Below are 16,399 nucleotides of genomic sequence, written 5' to 3' on the forward strand. Positions count from 1 at the left end.
CGCAATGGCCCAGTGGTTAGGGCAGCGGACTCGCGGTCATAAGAACGCAGTTTCAATTCCCAGACTGGGCATTGTGAGTGTTTATTGAGCAAAAACATCTAAGCTCCACGAGGCTCCGGCAGGGGATGGGGGTAAACCTCGCTGTACTCTTTCACCACAACTTTCTCTCACTCATTCTTCCTACTTCTGCCACAAAGCAGAGAAACCATGGTGTAACCCACTATGTCGTGGTAAACTTTCAGACCCTAGTCTAGATTGCAAATCCTCTGTACCCCAGGATGGTTCAGCTCTCCACCCATTAAAAGCCACCATTTATGGAATGAGGATAACAACGTAGCTTTCGCACCTGTGCAACTGCCAGTCTATTGCAGTTATATTTTCTGTAATGAACTGGAATACCTATGTTTCGAATTTCATCAAAATTGCAGATGAGGGTTATTTCCCTCTTTATACACCCAAACAAAATTGTAATCGTGCCACATGTATCCCATACTACTGATTTTTATGCGCAGATTCCAAAATTCCAATCTTATTAAACCTGTTAAAGGATTTTGCTCCTGAAAAATGGAGGTCATGGACCTCTAAAATGTGCGAGTTAAGGCCCCTATTGGGGGTGGGTGTCTTAATGTCAACCAGAGAAGTTTGAATTTTTAACTTGAGTCTTATATCTATTGTTTGAATCCCTTTGAAATAGGAAATATATGTATGTTCACTGGGTTTGTAAAAGAGAGCAAAGCTACAGGAAAGCAAAAGACGAATGATCACAGTAAGCAGTCAGCTACCGTACCCTAGTTGTTATCACTCCCAATGTAGGATTCCTCACCATATAGGTGACAGGCACAGCCGTAAGATGCATTACAGATCTATAGCAATTTGAAGGGTGTGACCCAACTGAAATCAACATTAACAACTGTGACATGAGGGCTAAGGAGAAATTAAAGTGTCACCTCTGGAGTTTGCAGATGACCACTATACTGATATGTAACTGGACAGAATAAATTTACCATCTATAAATGTCTTGGAATAACCAGTCACTCATCTAGCAAGGCCTTGAAATCAATGTTACCATCTGGGGACTATGTGTGACCCAGTGATAATAAAAAGACTGAAAGGAGGTCTGCGACCAAATAACTTTACTCAACACTTTGCAACTGAATCAGTGGAGGCAAAGATGCCTCTCATTTTCTTGACAATTTATGCACCACATTGCAGAAATCACAATCTAAGTATATCTCAAAGCAAACTCTTACACTGTTGTACCATTGAATTACAAATAATGCTCATCTTTTATGCTTGGATGACCCTACAGCTTCCAAGAGTACAACTGTATTCATCTTTGCTTAGATAAAATGACTAAATTGTGAGTGTTAAGTCCCCATGAAGGGGTCTTTCTAACTTGTAAGAAGATGAAATTTTATAAATATTACTTCATTTGTGTCTAATATCTATGGTTAAAATTTGACTAAAATGACTAAAATTTGAGAGTTAAGGCCCCCATTAGGGTGTCTTAGAATCCTCAAGAGAAGTGGAAACTTTGAGAATACTTCTGGATGTGTGTCAATTACCCATGGTTGAAATTTCATCAACATCGAAAATTTATGAATGTTCATGGAGGTTCTGCCCCCTTTAAGCCACCTGAAATTCAAACCAAACATATTGCATTTTACCCACCCATATGCATTGAATCTAAGTTTCAAATATCATAAGGATACATTCAGTAATTTTTTCAGAAATTTTTTTGGCCTATGACACTACATGGGCCCTAAGTAAGGCATGTGTAAAATTTTCATGAAATTGGTTGTGTAGTTCTCAAGTTTTAGGGATTCACACAGACAGACACACATTCTCATCTTTATATATATAGATTCAACTAAAATAATTCCATGTAACTAAATTATACGAATTGTTGTAGTGCATTCCTTTTCATTTCAGTAATAAAGCCAATTAATTTTTTTCATAGATGAGAATTAGCATCTCATTCTCAAATGAAGAATGGAGCAGTTAAAAATTTGTTGTTTTGGAAATTCATAAAACATTTGGAAATTCCTAAAATGACATAATGCTAATTGTTTATTATGTTCAAAAATAACTACAACTAATCGATTCTAATTGATTATTGTTGTATTGCCTTTCAATTTGAAGTCCTTTTTTTGTCTCGAACTCCGGAATTTTTTCTCTTGATTTTGTTCAACTCCTAATGAAACCATCTCGACTGTTCTCACCACAAACATTAGACGATGCTTCTGTCACAAGTTTTACACATCTCTCCACCACTTTCCAGTTGCATCAAATGCCACTGTTGAATGAAGGTATCAATTTCTTCATCAGAAAATGCCTTTGTTAGTACAATAATGTCCTGCCATTTAATTATGTCCATATCATTTGAGACAGCAAAGTTTAGGGTAGGAATTTTGAAAGGTCACACAGATTTCCATTTATAGTGTGTTCAAGCCTGCTTTATGTGCCTCCAGGCTAGTTCTTGAATGTTGTTCCGTTCATCGTTTATCATGGCCAGAAAATATTTTCTGGGTGCGCAAAGCAAGCATTCTATTGTATAACTTGAAACACAATGTCTTGTACTGCTTGATCCATTTCTCTCAAAGACTCAATCATCTCAGACACATTTAAAGCCCCATTTTCCAAGGAAGAGTTGCGTTTAATTGTGAACCACATTGGCACATAAACTTTCATTATGTAAGCAACAATTAATTTCATTATGTTAGAAGGATTTGCCGGGCCCCCCCTGGCACCTGTGCAGGTGGCACGTAAAAAGCACCCACTACACTCGCGGAGTGGTTGGCGTTAGGAAGGGCATCCAGCTGTAGAAACTCTGCCAGATCAGACTGGAGCCTGGTGCAGCACCTGGCTTCCCAGACCCCGGTCGAACCGTCCAACCCGTGCTAGCGCGGAAAACGGACGTTAAACGATGATGATGATGATGATGATGATTCTTGGAGGCAACACACAACCATAGCATACGATTTGCAGTTGTAAGCCATCAAGAACGCGCTATTTTACTAGGATTCCCATTCTCTTGTATTGGAACTTAGTATGCAAACTCTTAAGGATTCTATATTAATGGTTTTGCATTCCACTATGTAGAAATATGTATATATTTGTTACAACTTACAATCCATGAAATCCAAAATTCAACCAAAAATACTGATTTGAAAAAATTCCAATTTCATTGTTGAGCCCCCAAAAAATATTTAACCGCAAAGTTCTTTATACATCTTTCTTTTAACCCTAATTCGCAACAAAATATTGATTCTTGGTTACCGGTGTCAAAATTTGCATTTTTTGCTCCACCCTATTGTTCAACACACATTGGAAGTGTCTGAACACAGAGAAAAATGACAAGGACTCCATCGCATATGCTGGTAGAGTTAACAAGGAATGTGAGAAGTTCAAGCTGGACAAATTAATGCCTGATATGTTCAAATGCCTGATTTTTATAGGACACAGAAGTTAGAACTAGAATTCTTGTAAAGTTGGAACAAAACCAGGATGTAACCCTACAGCAGGTGTCAGAACAATGTGGAAGGATAGTCAAATTAAGACACAACACAGAGGAAATCAAATGAAAAGATTCTTTCCAAGTAAAACAAGTGCAAAATAGTCAAAATGGAGTTAAAGTGTTTTCTAAAAAACAACAAAAATCAGGAAATAAACCCATGTTTTGCATGTGAAGGTATACACCTGAGAAAAAAATTGTTCATTTAAAAAAGCAGAGTACTTTTGTTGTGGAAAGATTGGACATATAAAGACACACTGTAGAACGAAGATGACACTGGTAGTGATATCATTATAAATGAAAAAACATGGAAATATGTCAGTAAGCTGAAACTAATAAAATCTAAAAAGGTGGCACATGGTATTACAGGAAAAAGATTATATTTTTTGGTGAATTTGTATGTAATGTAATATTTCAATGTCAAGCAAAAAAAAGCAAAGATATACGTGCTAAAATGTTCACTTGATTTATTCAGCACAGAGTGAATGGAGCTATTCAAATTATGTGATACGCCCATAGGTGTTCTGAGTGGAAATATGGTCGAGTCAGTCAAAGGTTCAAATGAGGCTAAAGGACTGAAGCAAAAAATTTAAAAATTATTTCCAGATATTTTTTTGCAAAAACTGGGTTGTTGTGCAAAAACGAAAACTAAGGTCACTGTAAAACAAAGTGCAATACCAGTCAAAAAGGAATGTACCATTCACAGCAATAGCCTAGGTTAACAAAGAACTCAAAGACTGGAAAGTCTTGAAATAATTGAAAAGATGGACCACTCAGACTGTGCAGCACCGATGGTTTACATGAAAAAGAAGAATAACAAACTAAGAGTTTGTGCAGATTTTTTAATAGGATATAACGATAGGTGCAGGAGTGGCTGTGTGGTAAGTAGCTTGCTTACCAATCACATGGTTCTGGGTTCAGTCCCACTGCGTGGCATCTTGGGCAAGTGTCTTCTACTATAGCCTCAGGCTGACCAATGCCTTGTGAGTGGATTTGGTAGACGGAAACTGAAAGAAGCCCGTCGTATACATATATGTATTTGTGTGTATGTTTGTGTGTCAGTGTTTGTCCTTCTAGCATTGCTTGACAACCGATGCTGGTGTGTTTACGCCCCCGTCACTTAGCGGTTCGGCAAAAGAGACCAATAGAATAAGTACTGGGCTTACAAAGAATAAGTCCCGGGGTCGATTTGCTCGACTAAAGGCGGTGCTCCAGCATGGCCACAGTCAAATGACTGAAACAAGTAAAAGTGTAAAGTGTAAAGTGATTGTTTAGTCACACATAACTACCTATTGCCAAATTTAGAGGAAGTGTTTACAAAATTGAATGGAGGGGAATTCTTCTCAAAATTAGACCTCTCAGAGACATATCTACAGATTCAAGTAGAAGAAGAATGCTCACATTTATTAACAATTAACACACACATTGGCTTATTTAAATTTAAGCGGCTTCCCTTCGATGTAAAAGTGGCTCCTGCCACATTTCAGCAAGTAATGGATGCAATGCTGAGTGATTGTGATTTCGCTATCACCTATCTAGGCAATATTTTGATAAAGAGTGAATCACAGGAACAAAACTTTCAACACATTTAAAGCGTATTAGAGAAAATAAGCAAATACGGGTTCAAGTTAAAGGAGGTAAAATCTGAGTTCTTGTTGAATAAAATTTAATACTTAGGTCAAGTAATTGACATAAATGGAAGAAAGCCAGATCCGTCAAGGGTAACCGATAAAGAATATTCCCACACCAAAAAAGTGTAACGAAGCTGCAGGCATTTTGGAGTTTGGTAAACTATTACCAAATCTATATTCCAAACATACATAATGTAAGGGCCCCACTCAATGATCTGTTGAAAAAGAATACAAAATGGCATTGGACAGATAAGTGCCACAAGGCATTCAATGAATTGAAAAGTATTTTAACTTCGGACCTATCATTGACACATTTTGATCCAAATTTGGAAACTATACTGGCTACAGATGCAAGTGAGTATGATGTAGGAGCCATACTTGTGCACAAATACAATGATTGCAGTAAAATAGCTATAGCCCATGCATCAAGGTCGTTATTGCCAGCTGAAAAGAATTAAAGTCAGAGAGAAAAAGAGGCGTTGGCAATCATGTTTGGTGTCAATAAGTTTCATAGATTTATCCATGGAATATGTTTCTGTTTGCAAACTGCTGACTATATATGATTCCAAAAAAGGAATCCCAATGTGCACAGCGAATAGACTGCAATAAGGGGCATTATACTATTAAATTATAACTACAAAATGAAGTATTTACCGTTGAAAACACTAGGGCATGCAGATGGTTTATCCAGACTGATACCAAAACATTGTGAGCCATTTGAAAGAGCTGAAGGTGAAATAAAGAACGTAATGTGGAACATGGTGCAAGTAAAAGATAAAATATAAGATAAGATGTGTATGTGTGTGTGTGTGTGTTGGATAGGTCAGCATGGAATAAGTTGTTGCTCTTCTCTTAAACAGGTCAGTGACCTGTGTTTCACCTGCGCATTTAATTTTGGCATTGTTTCCACAGCTGGATGCTTTTTCATGTTGAATGAAGTTGCATTTATTTTTATAAAGCAAAACATTTCATTCATTCCTTCACTGACATTATCATAACATAACACACCAAATGATGACATTACTGTTTATACTACGTGTATGTTTGCGTCATGTATTTATATATATATATATATATATATAATTGATTAACATCCACTCTTCATGCTGGCATGGGTTGCACAGTTTGATCATATATATATATATATAAATATATACATATATAGATTTTTTTTTTTGTAGTTTCAGCTCAGAGCTGTGGCCATGCTGGAGCACCGCCGTTTTGCTACCCTGTTATTACTGAGATCCTCCTCTAATATGTGGCATTTCATGAAGAATAGAGTTTGATGTAGCTACCCTCATTTGCACCTCTTACCATGAGGTAGGTTCATTTGGGACTCTCAACAGAAAGAGTTCCAGCCTTGATTTTTAAATGCCTACATCTACTTTGTGTAGGTTTCTCAGGCTCTTTGGGAGAATATTAAAAAGCTGTCATTATCTTCAAGGAATGCAATAAGTTTCTTCCTGACAATACACTCCATGACTTTGCTGACATGGGCAGTTAGAGAGACAGGTCTATAACTCTTAGCATCTGCTCTGCTACCTCCCTTATGGATAGAGCATATAATGTCTTCCTTTAACTTTTTGGCAAGTCTCCCTATTGTGAGGAAGCTCTGGAAGAGAATCTGAAGTGGTCTAGCTGAGCCCCTTTGAATTTCTTTAGGAGGATTGCTAGGAATCCGTCAGGGCCTGTTGCTGAGTTTGATCTCATCTCTTCAATGGTTGATATCATATCAGTTTCCTCTATGTTGATGCTGTCAATAATTGCCATTTTGTTGTGTAGATCTGTGGAGCCAAAGAACTCATTAGGCATAACAACTTGCAAGTGTCCCAGGTGAGTGGTGAAAGCAATCTTGTATTGCACGTTCAGTATTTCACTGATCCTCTGGGGGTATGCAATCGGTTAGCCATTTTCTTCAAGTAGTGGCCCTGTTTTTACATATCTATAGAAGGTTTTAGGGTTTGTCTTAATATGAATATATGTGTGTGTGTGTATATATATATATATATATATATATTGGTGACCAAGTCAGTAGTGGGGGTGGGTGTGCTGAAAGTGTAACGGCTAGAGTAAGAATAGCCTGGGCAAAGTTTAGGGAGCTCTTACCTCTGTTGGGACTAAAGGCCTCTCGCTCAGAGTAAAAGGCAGACTGTATGATGCATGTGTACAAACAGCCATGCTACATGGCAGTGAAACATGGGCCGTGACTGCTGAGGACATGCGTAAGCTCGCGAGAAATGAAGCTAGTATGCTCCGTTGGATGTGTAATGTCAGTGTTCATAGTCGACAGAGTGTAAGTACCTTGAGAGAAAAGTTGGACCTAAGAGGAATCAGATGTTGTGTGCAAGAGAGACGATTGCGCTGGTATGGTCATGTGGTGAGAATGGATGAAGATAGGTGTGTGAAAAAGTGCCACACCCTGGCAGTTGAGGGGACCTGTGGAAGAGGTAGACCCAGGAAAACCTGGGTCGAGGTGGTGAAGCACGACCTTCGAACTCTAGGTCTCACCAAAGAAATGACCAGAGACCGAGACCTATGGAAGTATGCTGTGCGTGAGAAGACCCGGCAAGACCAGTGAGAACAATCAAAATCAAATCATATATCAGAAAGCAGGGGTTAAGTGACCCATCTGTCCGTGTCTGCTGTCAGCCTCGTCTGGCACCCGTGCCGGTGATACGTAAAAGCACCATTCGCTCATGGCCGTTTGCCAGCCCTGCCTGGCCCCGTGTCGGTGGCACGTAAAAGCACCATCCGTCGTGTTCGGTTCCAGCCTCGCCTGGCCCCATGCCGGTGACACGTAAAAGCACCGTCCGTTTCGTGGCCGTTGGCCAGCTCTGTCTGGCCCCGTGTCGGTGGCACGTAAAAGCACCATCCGTTCGTGCCGTTTGCCAGCTCTGTCTAGCAACAGTGTCGGTGGCACGTAAAGCACCATCCGTCCGTGTCCGTTGCCAGCCTCGGCTGGCCCCCGTGCCGGTGACACGTAAAAGCACGTCCGCTCGTGGCCGTTTGCCAGCTCTGTCTGGCAACCGTGTCGGTGGCACGTAAAAGCACCATCTGTTCGCGTCCGTTGTCAGCCTCGGCTGGCCCCCGTGCCGTGACACGTAAAAGCACCATCCGTTTGCCAGCTCTGTCTGGCCCCGTGTCGGTGCACGTAAAAGCAACATTCGTCCGTGTCCGTTGCAGCCTCGGCTGGCCCCGTGCCGGACACGTAAAAGCACCGTCTGCTCGTGGCCGTTTGCCAGCTCTGTCTAGCAACCGTGTCGGTGGCACGTAAAGCACATCCGTTCGCGTCTGTTGCCAGCCTCGGCTGGCCCCCGTGCCGGTGACACGTAAAAGCACCGTCCGTTCGTGGCCGGTTGCCAGCTCTGTCTGGCCCCGTGTCGGTGGCACGTAAAAGCACCATCCGTTCGTGTCCGTTGCCAGCATCGCCTGGCCCCGTGCCGGTGACACGTAAAAGCACCATCCGTTCGTGGCCGTTCGCCAGCTCTGTCTGGCACCTGTGCAGGTGGCACGTAAAAAACACCCACTACACTCGCGGAGTGGTTGGCGTTAGGAAGGGCATCCAGCCGTAGAAACACTGCCAGATCTGACTGGGCCTGACGAAGCCTTCCAGCTTCACAGACCCCAGTTGACCCGTCCAACCCATGCTAGCATGGAAAACGGACGCTAAACGATGATGATGATGATGATGATATAATCATTTTGCAAGATTCTTGATGTGAATTCGTGTGTTGAAACAGACTCTGGCCGAAATACAATTAATATAAAATAAAGCTGAAGCAAGTGAACACCAAATATATATAGTGTGTGATTTCATTGGATAAACTGGCAACATGATCATCCCCAAATGCAACAACATATACATATATGTATGTATGTATATTCACCAAATTCCACTTATCAGAGGAGGCTCTCAATATAAAGTGAGTCATGGTATGATATGCCACAAATTGCATGATCTTGGCATAGATGGAAAACTTGGAAAGTGATTACATGATTTTCTGAAAGACATAAGTCAGTCAGTGGTGGCCAATGGAGCTACCTCACAGAAAACACAAATAGCCAGTAGTGTTCCACAGGGCACTGTCTTGGGACCACTGCATTTTATAGTGGCCCTCTTAGATATGCCCTCAGCTGCCCAGATAGTCACCCTTGCTAGCTATGCAGGCAGTATGAAAGTCTTGCAGAAAATACAAAACCCTAGCAATGTTGAACACTTGCAGCAGGAGTTGGACTCAGTTTGAGGATGGGCTGAGGACAATAATATGCAGTTTAATGCTGGAAAATTCCAAGCCTTCTGCTATCAGCACCCAAAACTGAACATAAAATTTACAGGGTACACTGGCCCACAGGGGATTACAATCCCAGAACCTAAATCAGTGAGGGATCTGGGTATCACCATGAGCGATGATACCTCTTTCTAAGTGCACATTACCAAGATGGCAACAAAGTGCAGACAGCTGGCTGGATCCTGAGAACATTCAGAACCAGAGAGAAGGAAACAATGATGGTCCTCTGGAGAACATTCATCCTCAGCCGCCTAGGCTACTGCTCCCAGTTATGGTCACCCAACAGTGTAAAATTAACAGGGGACCTTAAAGCAATCCGATGAAGCTTCACAAAGAAAATCATCTCATTGCAGCAGCTCAGCTACTGGGAAAGGCTGAAACAGCAAAGACTCTACTCCCTGGAACAAAGGTGGGAGAGATATATAGTAATATATACATCTGGAAGATCCTGGAAGGGATTGTGCCATATTTTGGCCTTGAAAGCTACACAATTGCAAGAAGGGGACACCACTGCACAGTGCCAAAGATCCCAGCAATGCCGTTGTGCTTCAGGACCAGTTACTGCAACAGCCTGGGTTTCAGGGGCCCACAGCCTGGGGGACTTACACAAGTGGATGCATGTGTTTTCAAATCAAAACTGGATCTCTACCTGTCGAGAGTCCCAGATGAACCTACCTTGCAGCAGGAGGTGCAAATGAGGGTAGCGGTATCAAACTCCCTTATTCACCAAATTCCACATATCAGAGGAGGCTCTCAATAATAACGGTGTAGCAAACCAGCAGTGCCCCAATATCGCGACAGCTTTGAGCTGAAACTGGTAAAACAATAAAACAAGATATATATATATATATTTATTTATTACCCACAAGGGGCTAAACACAGAGGGGACAAACAAGGACAGACAAACGGATTAAGTCGATTATATCGACCCCAGTGTGTAACTGGTACTTATTTAATCGACCCCGAAAGGATGAAAGGCAAAGTCAACCTCGGCGGAATTTGAGCTCAGAACGAAACGGCAGACAAAATACGGCTACGCATTTCACCCGGCGTGCTAACGTTTCTGCCAGCTCGCCGCCAGTACACTATATATATAGTGTACTGTCCTGTGATGGTAAGATCAACCCCAAAAAAGCACTCATCTGGTGAGAGGTAAATATTATTTATAAACACAATATATATTGTTGTGTGCTACTATTAGTTCCATGTGCTGAGACCATCCCAGACAGTATTTTGTAACATGCCTGGTGACTTAATTCAATCATCAGGCACTGTTAAAAAATACTTTCTGGCATGCTCTCAGCACATGAAACTAATAATAACACATAAGATCATATATTGTGTTTATCAGATAATATATATATATATATATATGTATGTATCAGAATAAGACTAACATTGAGCCAAGCATGTTTACTAGAGTTTTCCTTATTGTTTATTCCATTTTCCATTGTATTTTTACTATTTCTTGATTTTTCTTCTTTCATGTCTCAGGGAAAACTGGTATGGAATGTTGTATTCTTGGGCAGACAGCAAGAAAAAGTCAAATCTGATGTTGTCATTGTTTGAACCTGGTAAGTTGGCATGCATACATAGTCATAAAGGAATATATATGTATTTGTATATATAGGTATGGTGGTGCAAAGAGGAAAAATAGAACTCAAAATATGAGTATTTGTATATTATTATTAATATTTAGAGAAGCAACTATTGGCATGACTGTACTGTGTGGTTAAGAAGTTTGCTTCTCAACTATAAGGCATTTTGAGCAAATATCTATATCTCTATCTCTCTATATATAAACGGCAAAATGTCTGTGTGTGTGTCCTTTATACAAATTCACAATTTTTCAGTTAGAGGGCTCGCACTTTCTATGGTCATTCAAAACCGTCCAAGGGTGGTCATGCACATCTTTACATTTATCCAGTCACCCAACAAAGCCATTAAAAAATCAATAGAAGTGACCTTTTTGTGAATTTTTTATCCACAACCCAACCAAATGCCTGAAACTTGATATGCCAATTGAATGCCAGCTAGCTGTATGTGATTGGTCGGAGATTTGGACAGTACTCGCATGTATATGCGCACGCACGCAGCTGTATATGCATGCACTAGCACTATGACCCAGTGTTGCTGGGTCATAGTGCTAGTCTTCTATAATATCCCCGGGCTGACTAGTCCTGCAAAGCTGTTCTTCATTGATAGGTAGGTAAATATTCATAGAGTTCATATTTGAACCTCGTAAATGAGAAAACACTGGATATAGGTAATCCTTTACAGCTGTTTGGTGTTCAGTTCTTATCTGTGAAGAATGACGATGAATCACTTTCTTGAGTTTCCTGTTTTTCTGATTAATTACATATTTTTATTCTGACTTCTTATATATATATATATATTTATTTATGCACCCTTTTCAAGCCTAGCCAGGCTCATGGGCCCGGTTTCCCAGTTTATATGGCGTATGTGTTCCCCCCAGCTGGACGGGACCCCAGTCCATTGCAGCATTACTCAAGAAACAGGAAGAAAGAGTGAGAGAAAGTTGGGGTGAAAGAGTACAACAGGGGTCACCACCACTCCCTGCAGGAACCTCGTGGAGCTTTAGGTGTTTTCGCTCAATAAACACACAACGCCCACGATCCTCCAACCGTGAGTCCGCTACCCTGACCACTGGGCCATTGCGCCTCCACGTATATATATCATCATCATCATCATCATTTAACATCCGCTTTCCATGCTAGCATGGGTTGGACAATTTGACTGAGGTCTGGCGAACCAAATGGCTGCACCAGACTCCAATCTGATCTGGCAGAGTTTCTACAGCTGGATGCACTTCTTAACGCCAACCACGCTGAGAGTATAGTGGGTGCTTTTACATGCCACCGGCATGAGGGCCAGTCAGGCGGTACTGGCAACGGTCACACTCAAATGGTGCATTTTATGTGCCACCTGCACAGGAGCCAGTCCAGTGGCACTTGTAACGACCTCGCTCAAATGTTTTTCCATGCGCTACCAGCACTAGTATTAGTAAGGTGACGCAGGTAACAATCACGCTCGAATGGTGTAATTTTAACGTGCCATCAGCACGGAGGCCAGCTTGTTGCTCTGGCAACGATCTCACTCATATGGTACTCTAAGCACTCCACTAGCATGGATGCCAGTCATCGAATTTCATTTCGATTTCACTTGCCTCAACAGGTCTTCACAAGCAGAGTTTAGTGTCCTATGAAGGAAAGGCACACATAAGTGGACTGGTTACACCCCTGGCATAGGCCACAAGGTTATGCTTGCCGAGTCTTCTCAAGCACAGCATATTTCCAATATATATATATATGATGGAGTCTCTTGTTGTGAACAACAAATGAGGGTTCAGTAAAATAAAACGTTAATCATGTTCTATGGACACGAATGTGTCTCTTGTGGCCTGTTGGTGCCTTGCAAACTTTTTGGTAAATGGAACAAGTTGAGGACTCAATTTGCTTGTGTCCTACAATGAGAGGTAAGGTTTCCATTTAGAGGGGCAGTGTTTTGCCAGTGTGCCTTCATGCTTGCACGAAGTCGGTCCCAGTGCTGGAGCCAACTTTGCTCACTAACCTCATAAGTGCCAGTGACACACAAAAACCATATATATATATATATCACTGTATCACTGTATTAATCAGACTGTCAGATGCTATAGTTTACTAATCACTGTGCTTCCTTACATTTTTTTAGACTTCGAATGATGTCACCTTGCTGGCATACACACACACACACAAACATACACACATATATGTATTAATACATATCGTCATTATTATTTAATGTCTATTTTCCATGCTGACGTAGGATGGACGGTTTGACAAGATCCGGTGAGCAGTAGGGTCACGTCATGTTCCAGTGTCACCTTTGGCATGGCCTCCATGGCTGGATGCCCTTTCTACCAACGACGACTTTGCAGAATGTACTGGGTGTTTTTCGTGTGGCACATATGAGGTTACCAAGTAACTTGCAAGAAAAGAAAATGAAGAAAAAGGGACAAAAAGACAAAAAAAAAGAAGAAAAGGGAAAAAAACCTCCTTAACTAAATGGTGTGTGGCAGAGTGGTATTTGAGAGGGGGAAGAGTGGTGATGGTTCTGTGCTGTGTATTGAGAGGCTAGATTGTGGTGGAAGAACAAGACCAAGGCTCCCCTGAATTATATAAGGATGGATGTGAGTGGCTAATAGATATATATATATATATAGATAGATAGATAGATATATGATATATATATAGATAGATAGATATATATGTATAGATATATATATATGTATAGATATATAGATAGATAGATAGATAGATAGATAGATATATGATATATATATAGATAGATAGATATATGTATAGATATATATATAGATAGATAGATATATATAGATAGATATATATATATAGATATATATATATATATAGATAGATGTATATAGATAGATAGATAGATATATATATAGATGTATAGATATATATATAGATATATATATATATATATATATATATATATATATATGTTATATGTTATATAAAGGATCTTGGGTAAGGCCAAAACAATGCGAAGTGAATGCAAAGTAAATCACAATACTTCACATTGTTTTGGCCTTACTCACGATTCTTTATACAATATATTCTACACACTACACAATGCTTCATAGTAATTATTCCATTATAATATATTTATATATGTAGGAGTGGCTGTGTGGTAAGCAGCTTGTTTACCAACCACATGGTTCTGGGTTCAGTTCCACTGCGTGGCACCTTGGGCAAGTGTCTGAAGATGTACAGAAAACAGATACCATCACATGCTGGGTTGGGGGACTAGAAGTAGTTGATAACTTCCATTACCTAGGTAACTGTCTGTAGTGAGGGTGGTTGCTCTGAGAGTGTAGCAGCTAGAATAAGAATAGCCTGGGCAAAATTCAGGGAGCTCCTACCTCTGCTGGAACTAAGGGCCTCTCATGAAAGGTACAATATATATGATGCATGTGTGAGTACTACGATGCTACATGGCAGTGAAACATGGGCCATGACTGCTGAGGACATGTGTAGGCTTGAAAGAAATGACGCTACTATGATCCGCTGGATGTGTAATGTCAGTGTGCATACACGACAGAGTGTGAATGCCCTGAGAGAAAAGTTGGCCATAAGAAGCATCAAATGTGTTGTGCAAGAGAGATGACTGCACTGGAATGGTCATGTGTTATGTATGGATGAGGACAGCTGTGTGAGGAAGTGCCACACCCTGACTGTGGAAGGAACCTATGGAAGAGGTAGACCCAGGAAGACATGGGATGAGGTGGTGAAGCATGACCTTCGAACATTGGGCCTCACAGAGGCAATGCAGGAGACCAAAACCTTCGGAAATATGCTGTGATTGAGAAGACCCAGCAACCAAGGTGAGATTGCAGCCATGGCCGATGCCAGTGTTGCATGTCCGGCCCATTTAAGAGCACCCTTGATGCACCAGGCAATATGATATGCTTCAGAAGACCTGTTGAATCATGTAAAACCAAAATCGTGGCTGTGGCCAGTAACCCCTGACTAGCACCCGTGCTGGTGGCACGTAAAATGCACCATTCAAACGTGGCCAATGCCAGTACCCTCTGGCTGGCTCCCATGCCAGTGGCACATAAAAAGCACCATCCAAATGTGACTGATGCTAGTACTTCCTGACTGGCTCCTGTACTGGTGGCACGTAAAAAGCACTATCCAAACATGATCAATGCCAGGGCCACCCACTACACTCTCAGAGTGGTTGGCATTAGGAAGAGCACCCAGCTGTAGAAACATTGCCAGATCAGATTGAAGCCTGGTGCAGCTACTGGCTCTCCAGACCTCAGTCAAACCGTCCATCCCATGCCAGTATGGAGAACGGACGTTAGACGATGATGATGATGATAATCTTAAGCATTTGTACTTACTAAATTACATCCTTGTTTTAGTAATTGATTTACATCCTGGTTGAAAAATATATAGGGCACATTTATCCAACCCTTATGTGAAATGTTATCTGCATTTATCTCTGTACTTAACAGTGAACTTGGTAAATGAGGTACTTCATGTAGTAATTTTTTTTTTTCAAGTCCTTTTCGTAGAATAACTTGCACACTCTCCTTTACAAGAGTGTATAAGTAGTGACAAGTGTAATGAAACAAAAGCATTCCAGATCTCAACTGAAGTTAGAATGGCACGTATGGGTCTTTTTTGTTTGTTTGCATATGTTTCTTCTTATTTCCTCCATGTGGATTTTTAGATATTGTTGGCATAGAAAATCCCACAAAATACAGGATGATCGTGGCTGGAATGCTTTTATTGATATGTCTGCTCAATCTGAGTGAATCTGGAGTAGTGGATCTCAACCAGGGTCCATATGTATCATAGATGTCTCACCGAGGAGGTTTTATGACACCAAAACATGTCTGGAGTTTTCCTTATTCTTACCAAGCCAAAGACCAGACAACCCCATCTAATTTTCTATCAAGTTTTTAATTTGAATTTCACTGAGTTCTCTCCTTTGCCTTTCATGACAAGACTTATCATTATCATCATTGATTTGGCCTTTCATTATGGATGTAAATTCATTATCATCATTGATTATCATCGTTGTTTCCCATGCTTACATGGGTTGAATAGTTTACATGAGGCATATACAGCTGGATACATTTCCTGTTGCCAACCTCCACCGGTTTCCAAATAAGGTAATATTTCCTGACAGCCAGATATGTTCACACAGAATATTCAACAAGAATGACTGCTTGTATGTGAGTGACACTCACAACTATCACTTGGTATCAAGACAAGGAGGGACACACAAACACACACACGCACGCGCGCGCCTGACTTGTTTCAGTTTCTATCTACCAAATTTTCTCACAAGACTTTGGTTGACCTGATGCCATTGTAGAAGACACTGGGTTTTTTTTTTGTGCCAGTGTGAAGTGTTTCCATTCTCTA

At 40.8% G+C, this 16,399-nt stretch overlaps 1 protein-coding gene across 1 annotated transcript in view; it reads left to right on the forward strand.

The window, feature by feature from the left end:
- LOC115220361 (integrator complex subunit 14) overlaps positions 1-16,399 on the forward strand; it is a 132,388-nt gene that overhangs the window by 61,875 nt on the left and 54,114 nt on the right. Inside the window, exon 7 of the mRNA XM_029790471.2 lies at positions 10,929-11,008. Coding sequence (XP_029646331.1) covers positions 10,929-11,008 — 80 coding nt within the window. The remainder of the gene's footprint in view (positions 1-10,928; positions 11,009-16,399) is intronic.

Source organism: Octopus sinensis, linkage group LG16 (genome assembly GCF_006345805.1).
Source record: "Octopus sinensis linkage group LG16, ASM634580v1, whole genome shotgun sequence".
Classification (NCBI taxonomy): Eukaryota; Metazoa; Mollusca; class Cephalopoda; order Octopoda; family Octopodidae; genus Octopus; species Octopus sinensis.